The sequence below is a fragment of the Sarcophilus harrisii genome, chromosome 5, assembly GCF_902635505.1.
Source record: "Sarcophilus harrisii chromosome 5, mSarHar1.11, whole genome shotgun sequence".
Classification (NCBI taxonomy): domain Eukaryota; kingdom Metazoa; phylum Chordata; class Mammalia; order Dasyuromorphia; family Dasyuridae; genus Sarcophilus; species Sarcophilus harrisii.
Genome location: NC_045430.1, coordinates 279,493,526 through 279,506,088, shown reverse-complemented (window position 1 = coordinate 279,506,088; position 12,563 = coordinate 279,493,526). Strand labels below are relative to the sequence as shown.

The 12,563-nt window shown below is 49.4% G+C and overlaps 1 protein-coding gene across 3 annotated transcripts in view; it reads right to left on the bottom strand.

Moving 5' to 3' along the window:
* Positions 1 to 12,563, bottom strand: part of SNX13 (sorting nexin 13) — a 102,096-nt gene that overhangs the window by 63,322 nt on the left and 26,211 nt on the right. For 2 of the 3 annotated variants that reach the window (XM_031940679.1, XM_031940680.1), the window contains exon 2: positions 10,196 to 10,308. The exons of the other annotated variant lie outside the window; for it this stretch is intronic. In XM_031940679.1, the coding sequence (XP_031796539.1) occupies positions 10,196 to 10,308 (113 nt within the window). The remainder of the gene's footprint in view (positions 1 to 10,195; positions 10,309 to 12,563) is intronic. 3 annotated transcript variants of the gene reach the window in all.

Genomic DNA, 12,563 nt, shown 5'->3' with positions numbered 1-12,563 from the left:
TGTAAGTCATTCCATGTTTTTCTAAGATCACTGAGCTCATCATTTCTTTTAGCATAGCAGTATTCCATCACAATTACAAACCACAACTTGTTCAGGAATTTCTTTTTTCCCTCATCATCTTTGGAAATAGAATTAGCAATGGTATTGCTGGAACAAAGGGTACAGGCAGTTTAATAACTCTTTGGGCATAATTCCAGATTGCACTCCAAAATGGTTGGATCAATTTACAATTCCACCACCAACAAATTAGTGTCCCAATTTTTCCATATCCTCCAACATTTGTTGTTTTTCCATTCAATCATTTTAGAAGGGATCCACTTACTAAATGACTTACTGAAATCCACTAAATTTAAAGACAGATGCTGGCCAGAAACACGATTTTAAGAAGCTTACTGCCCACAACTGCAGTCATTCATCCTCAAAGAGAGACAGCTGTCTATTCCTCGTAACTGTGATGACTCCAGCAGAGTGGAGCCTCCCAGCCGCCAGACAAGGGAGAGCCTCTCAGGCCTGGGCTATCCTCAGTCAGCCTCTGAGCCCCCCGATCTCTGGTACAGGCCTCCAAGGCCCTGGAGCTCTTGGGGCCAAAATGACAGCACACGCAAAGGGTAGATTTGGGCTGCTTAACTACATCTATTCATATGTGTTTTTTACTAGACAGAGGAGGGGCTAGTAAAAGGAAAGGCTAGTAATAATGATACCAATAAACAGACCCCCCCCCCCCCAAATACTTGTTAATCATTTCTTCAATCACATGTAAAGACAATTTTAACATTCATTTTTTTTAAAGTTCTCTTTCTCTCTCCTTGAGATGATAAGCAATTTGATAGAGGCTATACCTATGCAATCTGCAAAACACAAATATTGTTCATGTTGTAAAAGAAAACACAAACCAAAAAAACCCACCAACCCATCAAAAAAATAAGGTAAAAAATGGTATGTTTCGATCTGCATTCAGACTCCATAAATTCCTTCTCAGGAGGCAGATAGCATTTTTCATGCAGAGTCCTTCTGAATTGTCCTGGATCACACTGTATTGTTGAGTACAGCAAAGTCCTTCACGTTGATCCCCGCATAGCGCTGCTGTTACGGTGCAGTGTGCCCTAGTTCTGTTCCCTTTACTCTGTCTCTCAGTTCAGAGAAGCCCCTCACACATAACAGTATTCATCACAGACAGACGTCACTGCTCAGGCATTCCCTTGCCGATGGGAATATCCCTTGAGTTTCTAATTCTTTGCAACCACAAAGAGCTGCTATAGATATTTTTGTACATGTAAGTCCTTCTCCTTTTTCTTTTTTATCTCTCTGGGATACAGACCCTGTAGAGATACTGCTGGATCAAAGGGCAAATCCAGTTTTGTAGCTAGTTGGGCATAGTTCCAAAGTGTTTTCCAAGATGGTTGAATCAGTTCACAACTCCACTAACACTGCAGTTGTTGTTGTTGCTGCTCAGTCATTTTTCAGTTGTGTCTGACTCCATTTTCTCAGCAAAAATCCTGGAGTGGTTTGGCATCTCCAGCTCATTTTACAGATGAGGAAACTGAAGCAACAGGGTGAAGTGACTTGTCCAATTAAGTGTTTGAGGCTGCTTTTGAGCTCAGGTTTAAAACTCAGGTCTGAACTCCTGATTCCAGGTCTGGCATTCTGTCTAACATACCATCTAGCTACCCAAAATAGCATTAGTGTCCCAATTTCCCCACATCCTCTCCAACATTTATCATTTTCCTTTTCTGTCATATTAACCAATCTGATAGGTGTGAGAGGTGGTACCTCAGAGTTGCTTTAATTTGCATTTTTCTAATCAATAATGATTTAGAACATTTCTTTCCATGACTTATAGACAGTTTTGATTTCTTTATCTGAAAATTGCTTGCTCGTAGCATTTACTCATTTATCAATTGGGAAATGTAGTTTTATAAATATGACATAATTCTCTATATATTTGAAACATGAGATCTTTATCAGAGATACTTGCTATTAAATTTTTTTTCTAAACTTTCTGCTTTCCTTGTAATACATGCTCTATTGGTTTTGTTTGTGCAAATCCTTTTTAATTTAATATAGTCCATTTTATATATTGTAATGCTTTCTATCTCGTTTGGTATACAAAAACATTTTTAAGTGACTAGAACTGAAGGAGACAAACAGGACTATTCTGAAAGTAATGTGTATATATATACATATATATGTGTGTGTGTGTGTGTATATATATATATATATATCTTTCTTTTAAAAAGCAAATAAGTACAAAATGGAGAATCATAATGTGGATGTGAAAATGATCCCCCTCTTTTTGGTGTTTTAAGTTCAAAAATAAAAATTAAATTTATTTCAACATTATGATGAAATTTATTACTACTGCTAATTTTTGTGGACCACTTCAGGGTATACAGTGTCACATCCTTAGCAATGAATGATTTTTCTCTTTGTGATTAGAGAATAAGAGAGAACTTTTCAGCTATGTTGCTGTGCAGTTGATACCAATGGGTAATTTCCAAAGTACTTAATGAAACTGTATTGTGAATTATCCTGATTAAATATGTAAGAGACCTAATTCCTTAAGGGTGCAAAGTCCTGACCTCCTTGAGCCTCAGCTTATCCTCACTGCTTCTTAAAATAAGGATAACAAGTACACCTGGCACTGCCTAGGACAACTCAAAGGACAGCTCCTCTCTCCATGAAGCAATTCCTCCCTTGAGAAGGAGGACTCAAGTATAAATGTTTATTTTTCTGAGTCCTCATTTTTGCAGTGTTCCCACGTGTGACCTTTGTGAGATTTTCATTCTCGATCCACAGTTCTAACATCTTTAGAAATCAGTGGTTTCATTCAATAAATTAACTGTTAAGTATCTCCAAAGATTACAAATCACTCAAAATAAAGGAAAATGAGAGTTCAAGGAATGGACATTCAAACTCTTTATTAATCGCATTCCTGTCGAATCACAGACATTTCCTAATGTGTATCAATGAAATATCGAGAGAGAACAAGACTTGAAAGTCAGTGTCCTGGGATTCCCCGTGAGACCCAGGCCAGGTCTCCCTTCCCCAAGACCTCAATTTCATCAATTGTAGTATGGGGAGGATGAAATAGACATGCTGTGAGGTACATCTTTAAGCCTACATTTTTAAAAAAGGAGGGGGGAAGAGCAGCTGGGTGGTGCGGTGGATAGAGCACCTATCCACCTGCCTGAAGTCAGGAGGACCCAAGTTCAAATCTCGTCTCAGACACTTAACACTTCCTGGCTGTGTGACCCTGGGCAGGTCACTTAACCCAACTGTCTCAGCAAAAAAAAAAAAAAAAAAAAAAAAAAAAAAAAATAACATTTACAAAAAGCTTATTCAGTCAGTGCTTTTTTCAGAGATAACAATTAACCAATCAAAACCTATTTATTAAATGTAAACCATGTGCCAGGCACCGTGCCAAGCATTTCAAAATGTAAAATTTCTTAATCTCATAAAAATCCTGTAAGATAAATGCTATTATTATTCCCATGGCTCAGGGTCTGGCAGCTAGTAGGTGACTAAGGCTGGATTTGAAATCAGGGCTTCCTGACTCCAGGCCACTGTTCTAACCATTGTGAGACCAGTTGCCACTGTTAATTATATGTTCTTCACAATATTCAAAAAAGAGGTAGGATTGGTTCTGCAAAAAAATCTAATTTAAATCAGTCTCACTTCTTTCTGCTCCATCTCTATCCACTACAGTGAGAGAGAGAGAGAGAGACAGAGACAGAGAGAGAGACAGAGACAGAGAGAGACAGAGACAGAGAGAGAGAGAGAGAGACAGAGAGACAGGGAGTGTGTGTGTGTGTGTGTGTGTGTGTGTGTGTAGTTGAGTCATTTTCAAGCCTGGCTCTCCTTTGTACTCGGGAGTATCTAAAAAGACAGGAACGTTCAGAGGGAGAAAAGGGAATTCCAAGCCTCCCAGAGCCCTGAGGTGAGGAAGAGGGGAGGGAAAGGGAGTCTTTAGAACATGGTCAGCTTTGATTATCGGAAGATGACCAGTCCCTGGGCCTGGGGTCTGCTTGTCTGTTGGTGGGGGGCAGTTACTGTGCAGAAAACACTCCTCAGCGGGCCTAGGCTTATCTTGGTTCTCCGTTCTGAGCCGCACTGCAGCTGAGGGCCAGCGTTTGGGGGGAGGCCGCCGAGGCAACACCTAAGACTAGATGTGAAGACTGCCCGTGGGTCCCTTCTCCGTGCTATCTGTCCCCGACCTCGCGGACTCGGAAGACGGGCACTGGCCGGGGACTTGGTCTGGCCGCTTGGGGAGTGCCCCAGCGCGCTGCCTCACGCACTAATGTCCCTGGGACTAAGTACGCATCAGCCTTCTACAAGCCAAGGGACGCAGCAGCCCTGGCCGAGGCAGTCTCGGGAACACGCTGACAGAGGGGCCTGACTACGCGGTGCGTGCGGGCATTCAGGCCGCTCCGAGAAGGCGAGAGCAGGGGCAGCTGCGCCGCCAGAGAGCGCCCAGGCCGGGGAGCGCTCCCCTCCGCGCCCTCCGGACGGCGCCTGCGGGAGCCCATCAGGAGACAGGGTCCCTTCCCAAGGGTGCCCCGGCACAAGGGGAGAAGCCGCTCGCGCGGAGACAGGCGGGCCAGAGGGGAGGCCAGCCAGGGACGCTGCACTTCCGGAGAGCAGAAAGGAGGCATTTAGATTCTCCGATTTTCCAAAGGAAAAGCCCGCCCCCCCTCTCAGATCCGAAAGCCTTGGTTTGGGCGCCTCCTCTCCCTGGCAGGGCACGCGATGCCCACGGACCCTCCCAGGGCCCTCGGAGCAGACGGGCCCCCACCCATGCGCCCCCGATGTCCCAGGGGCCTCAGGCAGGCGACGGCCCCTCCGGGCCACAAGGGGGCGCTTCCTGCCTCAGCCCTCTCCCCTGCCCTGCCCCCGAGGGAGGCACAGGGGGTGCCCTCCCCTAGCAACCACTAAGGAGGCCCTGGGAGGCAGCAGACGATGCTCCTGTTCGTGGAGGAAGAAGCCGCCGCCTCCTCCCAGGTGCAGAGGGAGGTTCTCAGGCCTCCCCAGGCCGGAGGAGGCGGCTCAGGCTCCCTTTCCCACAAGGAGCCGGGTGTCTCCCCTGCAGCTCCGCGGGGGGCCCTGTGGGAACAAGTGGGGTCTCCCCGAGGGCGCCCGGACAGGAGGCCCCCCAAGCCTGCGGGCCCCAGAAGGCGGCCAGCTCAGGCTCCTCGTGTCGCCAGCAATGGCCACACGCCTCCTTACACAGGAGCCCCATCAAATAATGGGGGTGCCCCGGGCTAGGGGTCAAACTCCTGGAGGTGCCCACGAGCCCCTCACCTGGGAGCAAGAGAAACCGGCCCCAGGCACAGGAAGATCTCCTTTAATTGGAGATCCCCCCCCCGAGCCTGGCGGCTGACCTAACTCCCACTTAGGCTAACCTCGGGGACCAAGGGGGCAGCCGGGCGGCTCGAGGAAGAGCGGGAGCACGGGGCCAGAAATGCAGATGGCCGGCCTCTGACCCTGAGCCAGCGGCGGGCTGTGACTGGGGGCAAGACCCCTGGGCTCCCTCCCTTTGGGTGCTCCCCGAGATGGAGTTTGTAAAGGGCTCTGCAAACCTCCCAGGGTGAGCATCATTTGGAGACAAAAGCCTCCGTGACTCCAACGCTGGCCCGAGACTGTGAGGGTGTAAACTGTCCCCTCTAACCTTTGGGGGAGAAGGGCTGGAAAGGAATGTGGGGGGGAAGAGTGGGGGCCACACCCACTGTGATAAGAGATCTCCTTTAATTGGAGATCTTGGCCAGGGCATGATCATCTCCCTCTCCTGAATCGGAAGTTAGTCCCTCCACCTGCTCCCAGCGCAGGGGCCCAGGCACACCCTGCCAAAGCCTCAGAAGGCTAATAAAGGGTATCTCGGAACCCCGACTCTTTGCTATTTGCCCTTCTGGACTCAGCCCGCTGATGAAGATATTTTCTTCTCAGTGTCAGCCTCTGCAAAACTGTCCAGCCAGGATTCTTTGCCCTCTAAGAACGCTGCTTCTCAGGGCAAATAAATCCCCTTTGCCACAAACTTTGGGTTTGCTAATTCTTTCACAGGTAACCTGCGCACAACCAGAAGGGATCTCATCCCCAATTCTCCCATTTGATGGCCCATACAGGGATCCCCAAGAGTCTGGCCGAGGTAAAGCCTTTTTCTTGTTGTCTATTCTATGGTTAGGACACCCCAAAATTCCCGGGAAAAATTTGGGTCATTGGAGCTCCAAGCTCAAGAAGAATTCTCTCAGGGATGCCTGGAATGGGAATTCCTGCATTTTCTGACAAAAAGTCCCCTTAATCAGGGAGCATTTTGTCATCTCCCCCTCTCTAGGGACACCTAAGAGAAGGCTGAGGCGTGATAGAATCGGGGAAACCTAAGGCTTGTGGCAAAATGGGACAATCTACCTCTATCCCTAAGGATTTTTCCTTAGGCAGTCTCTTAAAAAACAGAGACAAATTTGGCTTGAAAGGGGTCAAAACTAAAAAGTTTAAATTAAAACAGCACTGCAGGACGCTGCTTAAACTTGCTAGCAGGGAATCAGACTCCCTCCTTCCTGCTCCTCTAGGGACACAGGCTCCCTCCTTTGCACCTCTATGTAGTCTTGATCAGGAGGCTCTGAATCCCTTCCAGAAGAGGACCTTATGTCCGGCAATATTTCTTTAAGTCTATCCCCCCTCACCTGAACCAGAGCCTGAGATTCCCAGCCCCCACACCTCATTCCCTCTGATACAAGGAGTGGGGACTCCTTTTTCTCCTCCTTGGGATACTGCCCCCTGGGAGAAGCAGCACTCTCAGGGAGAGACACTCAGAGCAGAGGTGCCTCTTTCAATGTCAAATCTCTCCCAGACCATTACTCTGAGGACCCCACCCAGCTTTTCGAGGGGTCCAACGCCAACGCCCTCCTTGATCTTTCCCGGGAAGACGTTGATATTAAACAATCTGTCCCAGATACACAGAGGAAGCTGCAGAAGCCAGTTTTGTGCCCTCAAAATTCTCCCCCTCAGCTGCTACAAACAGCTATTGGTGTCTTTAATAACAACATTCAAACTGCAGCAGAGGAAAGAGACCTCAAAGTTAAAGCTTGATATGGAGACCAGTCCCTAGTTTTGGCTGCTGACATTTCTGGGAACCACAGAGGCTTGGACCAGCAGGAGCACAGGAGGAGAGACTGCCCAGAGGGGACAAGCTGCCCTCCCCCTTGCCCTGCCCTCCAGCAGAAGTCGGGGAGCTTGGCCCAGCTTGCTCCACCACAACAGCCCAACACCTGGATGTGGCCGGTAAGATCATGAATTTCGTTTTGCTTGGGGGCTTCTTCTCCCTTATGCTCTCTGGTCTCACTTGCCCCTCCCCCCACAGAATGGGGATTGAAAGGAAACTGGAGAATTGTTTGGAGACTTTCCCTGGGCCCTGCCAGTTCGGTGACCTGTTGTTTAAACACTCGTTTCTTATTATTCCCTCTTGTCCTGCTCCCTTATTGGGGCGAGATCTAATGGTGAAACTGGGGACCCAAGTTTTCTCTTCTCAGACCTCCAGATGGTCTTTTTGTGCTGCTCCCAAAGCCCTCCCCTATTCTCTCAGAAATCTGGGAGAAAATAGGTTCTCCTGTCTGGGACCAAGGGATCCCTAGGAGGGCCACACACGCCACCCCAGCCTTAGTTAAGCTGTGGGACCCCAGTGTATTTCCCCATAAATGTCAATACCCCATAAAGCTGGAGGCTAGGGAGGGGCTGCAACTATTGATTGAGAAATTTCCTAAGCATAAGCTTCTAGTTCCCTGAGATACCCCAAGTCTTCCCAATTCTCTCCAATGGGGAGTTCCGCATGTGCAGGACCTGAGGGCAATTAACGAAGCCCTCGTTCAGATTCACCCCATTGGGCCTAACCCTTACACAATTCTTACTCAGATCCCTGGAAACCCGAAATGGTTCTCCACACCAGACCTTAAAGATGCTTTCTTTTGTATACCTCTGAACAAAGACTCACAATTTCTGTTTTTGAATGGGTGAAGCCAGGGGAACATCCCCACCAATTAACCTGGAGACTTCTGCCCCAAGGCTTCCAAGACAGCCCCCACACATTCAGGCAGCCACTGGCTGAGATTTGAGGGCATTGGAGCAGTATCATCCGGTACTCGATGACATTTTACGCTGCAACCCCACCAGAGAGGAGGGCCTAAATGCAGCCATGAAAACCCTACATTTTCTAGCCCCGAGGGCTCAGGAGGCTCCTTACCCAAAGCCCACATTGCCTGCCAGTCTGTCACATATTTGGGCCACGATCTCCCCCCCCCACTTCTCCCTCTCTAACCAAGGAGAGGAAACAGGCCATTTTAGGCCTCCCAGACCCTGCTTCAAAGAAGCAGCTGCGCACTTTCCTGGGCACAGCTGATTTCTGCAGAATTTGGATTCCTAATTGTGGGATTACTGCCAAGTCTCTCTCTACCATCCTATTCAAGGCCCCGATATCTTCCCCTTGACTGGGAACCTGATCAGGCCAAGGCCAAACTGACCTCCGCCCGCCCCTACCCTAGCCCTACCTAACTTTGAGAAGCCTTTCATTCTGTATGTGGATGAAAGGCGAGATCAGGCTCTGGGACCTGACCCCAGCCCAGTCGCCTATTTCTCAAAGAAACAGGACTCAGTTTCCTCAAATGGCTCTTGTGCCTTAGAGAAAAAGCCTCACAATTTACTCTAGGGCACTGGAGCATTTTAAAAGCCAAAGGGCATCAGGGGCTGCTGGTGGGAGGCTTCCTGGATATCAGGCTCTCCTGCAGGACAGCCCCGACCTGACGCTCCGGTGTGTCACCCCCCCCTTAACCCTACCACCCTGCTCCCTGACAACATGCAGTCAGGAGACATCATTTATAATCGTGAGGCCAAAAATGTTTTTCCCATTTTGCACGCTCACAGGGCTCCGTGGAAAGAAAGGGGACTTTTGACAGCAAAGAACTCTCCCATTAAACATGAAGGAGAAATTCTACAGCTACTACAGGCTGGCCACGAACCCAGCGAGGTTTCAGTCATGTTTTGTAAAGGACACCAGAAGGGAGATTCACTTCAAGCCAAGGGCAACAGGGTTGCAGATCCAGCTGTGGGGGATGCTGCCCGTTCCCCCCTGGCTTTGACACCCCCCCCCCCCAGCTCCCTGATTGTTACATTAGAGCCCAGCAGAACAAACGCCCTTAAAACAACTTTTAGTTGTCAAACCTCCCACAACCCTGAAGCCTGTTCAGAGAAGGGCCACAGACCCAGGGAGGTTGGTTTCAAGTTGCTTCTGCTCTTTGTTAACACCTTTACTAATGGAGTGGAAGGACTGAGAAGACTTGCTAAGAGATCACACCTCGCCTGAGCTTGCCCAGCTCCTTGCAGAGCCACAAGGGGTCCAGCTCTCACTTCTCAGGTATCTCAGACTGTTCCTGTGAACCCACAGAGGCCCTGGAGCTTCTCTTCCCTGCACACACAACATCACTCAGATGCGGCTGCTGCTTTTTTCGGATCTCACACTTCCCCTCCTGGACTGAGCCCCCACTGAACACTGAACAGCTCTATGACCCTCAACAATCTGAAGCAGCTACTGAGGATGAGACCTTCGTCTCATTGCCCCAAATGAATCTGGGGGGGGGACTGCTTGAGGGGGAAATGATGTGAACTAAGATCTTTTGTGGGAAGAGTGTTCCTGAGTCTCAACCCTGGGAGGGGCCGCCATTCCCAGGATAAGTAATCTCATTCAATTGGAAGTCTTGGCCTGGGGCATAGGCAAAGTCCTCTACTGAGTGGCTCAAACTGCTCCCCAGCTCCAGGCCAACACTGGCTAACCAGGGGTTTGTTAACCTATCTTCTCCATGCAAATAAATCCCCCTTTGCCACAAACTTTGGGTTTGCGAATTCTTTCCCAAGGAAGTTGCAACTTCGACCAGAGGGATCTCTTACCCTCAAACCTCGCACCTCATCTTTGACTGGCAGCCCCTATTTCCAGACTGAAGGAGAACAGGACTCGGTGTTCTGTCCTCCCAAGAGGCTGAGACACCCCCCAGAAGGACTGAGCCGCTCCCATGGCTCTAACATCCTAATTCTTGCCATCTTGATTGTCCTTTGTATGCTCTGGGAAAGTAGGGTTTTTTCAATCAAAACATTGCAAATGATCATTTCTCAGGGTCAGTCATGAGAATGTGAAAGGTAAAATGCCAATGCGTGTACTTACCCGCCCACAAAGCAGAGGATGTAAAATGCAAAGTAAAAGATAGCAAAGGGTCCGAACGTTACAAGGAAAAGCACAACGCCAAGGCTTCCCCATCCCCATATGGAAAGGCTGGCCTGAAAGGAAACAAAATGCAAAACGTGAATGACTTCAGGGCAGGTGAACCCCAGGGACAGACAGACTCCCTTCGGAGGAGAGGAGGACACAAGGGGCCATTGTCCCCAAAACTCTCCAGGGGCCCCCAGCAAGAGCCCAGACCTTGACACAGAGCCAGCGGGACTCAAGGCTGGCTGCCAACATCTGCCCACTGGGTGCCCAGGGCAAGGCAAGGTCCCCTGGTCATTCTCATCTTCCATCAGGAAAACGATGGCTTTGTGCTTCTCAGCCCCCAAGGTGCCTCCCCTCTAAATAGAGTCTGCCATCACGGATTTGGCCCCGGATGACCGGACCCCCTCCCACCACAGGCTCTGGCCACTACCTCAGCTGGTTTCCTCTAGGCCTTCGCTGTGGCCAGGCGGTCTCTGAATCGTGGCTCTGAGACCACTCACCCATTGTACCCGCCCTCTACCTGCCCTTTCCCCCCTCATCCTTTCAGTCTCTCCCTGGATGGAGACTGGGGTTTCCTGTGTCTCACAGCTGACCCATGCAATGACTGCTGACCCCTCCCCCCTTTCTTGGAGAAGGCCATCCACAAGGATGTGTCCATGTCCCACCCACTCTCTGCCTTTGCCCTGCAACCTCATCACATGACAACTGGTCTCTCCCCAGCTACCAAGGGCCTCTTTATCACCACATGCAAGGCTCTGTCCTTGATCTTCTTCCTTCTTGCCCCAGTCCGTCCCCCTCCTCTCTCATACAGCCTCCCTTCCCCAGCTTCCTCCTGGTTCTCCTTCCCATCTGACCCGCCCCCCGGAAGCTTTCTTGAGCCCCTTCCTCTTCTCTCTCTAAACAGTTTCACTTGGCACTTGTGTCTCTGCCAGGGACTGAAGAATCGCCTCTAATGACCCTTGGGTCAGGTTCTCTCCTCATCTCTGAGAAGGGGAAGTTCCTCAGACATCGCAAGGTGCCAAAGTGGAGCCCATGACCTTGGTGAGGCCCCGCCACCCTCCCAGGCCCCAGCCTGATGCCATCCTGGGCTCTTCATCCCTCCAGCTCCGCTGCTGCCATCTTCAGGCACTCCTGCTCTCTCCCCACACTGCCGCCCTGCTGGCACAGCCGCTCCCCACCTTACACCTGCCCGGCTTCCAGCCCCCTCTCATTCCAGGCTGTCCTCTTCTAGGTCTCAGGACAGAGTTCTGTTTCCCTCTCTCATGCCCCGACCCATGCTGCCCCCCGACCCTGAACCAATGTTAATGGGCACTGCCCCTCCTCCACATGCTCCACCCTGGCCAAGGATTTCCAGGGAATCCTGTCTCAGCCTCCTCTGTCCGTGGCCCTTGGCAGGCCGGGAGACCCCAGGCTTGGAGTGGGGACTGGCACACAGCAGGTGTTTCATGAATGCCAGTTAACTGGGAAGAGACCAGGCCGTGACCTCATGGCTAGAACAGGAAGGAGGCCAAAGGTCAGCTGGCACAGCCCCACCATTTTGTGGAGGACACAACCCCAGGCTGGTTGACATGCCCCTGGTCACTCAGAGAAGTACAAGGATCTGGAACACCTACTGTGTGCCAATTGTTCTGAGGAGGCCTTCTCCGATCCTGCCCACCCTAGGGTGATTATCCCTCTTTGGGCATCTGTTGGGGAAACTGAGGTACAAAATCCCGCAGCCAGTACCAGAGACCTCGGGGGGACTCCAGCTCAGCACTCCACCCTCATCCTATAATGCTCACAAAGGATTTTAAAGAAACATTAAGACCTATATAAATGTCAGCTTTATATGAGGAAAAAAGGAGGTGTGGAACATAAGAGTCCTAATCAGGTACAAGGGCACTTTAAATCTTGCGTTCTTTGTAAAGTGAATACAGAACTTCTGAAACACTAACACGTGTAGATCAATAAGCTGCTCGGCCAGATTTCGGCCAGATCTCACAAATTTTTTATAAGACTAGTGTTACTGAGAATGAAACCTAGAGTCAGAAATTATTTTAGGAATTAAAAGGTAATAATGTCAGTTCAAAATATAACTGTATCACCCTCTTATTTGGGCCCTAACCAATCTCCCTAAGAAAGCAAGAGAAGATAGAAATAACCACAGGAGAATGATTTTATTTTTAAATATAATACCCTTTAATTAGCAACAAAATATTTTACCATGACTTCATACATTTTTTCCTAAAAAAACTACTTTTGTTTCTGTTATTGTTTTTCTAACTTTTCCGATCCAAAATAAAATCATTGGGGGGGCAGGGAGGAGGAGGGCGGGGGAACAACA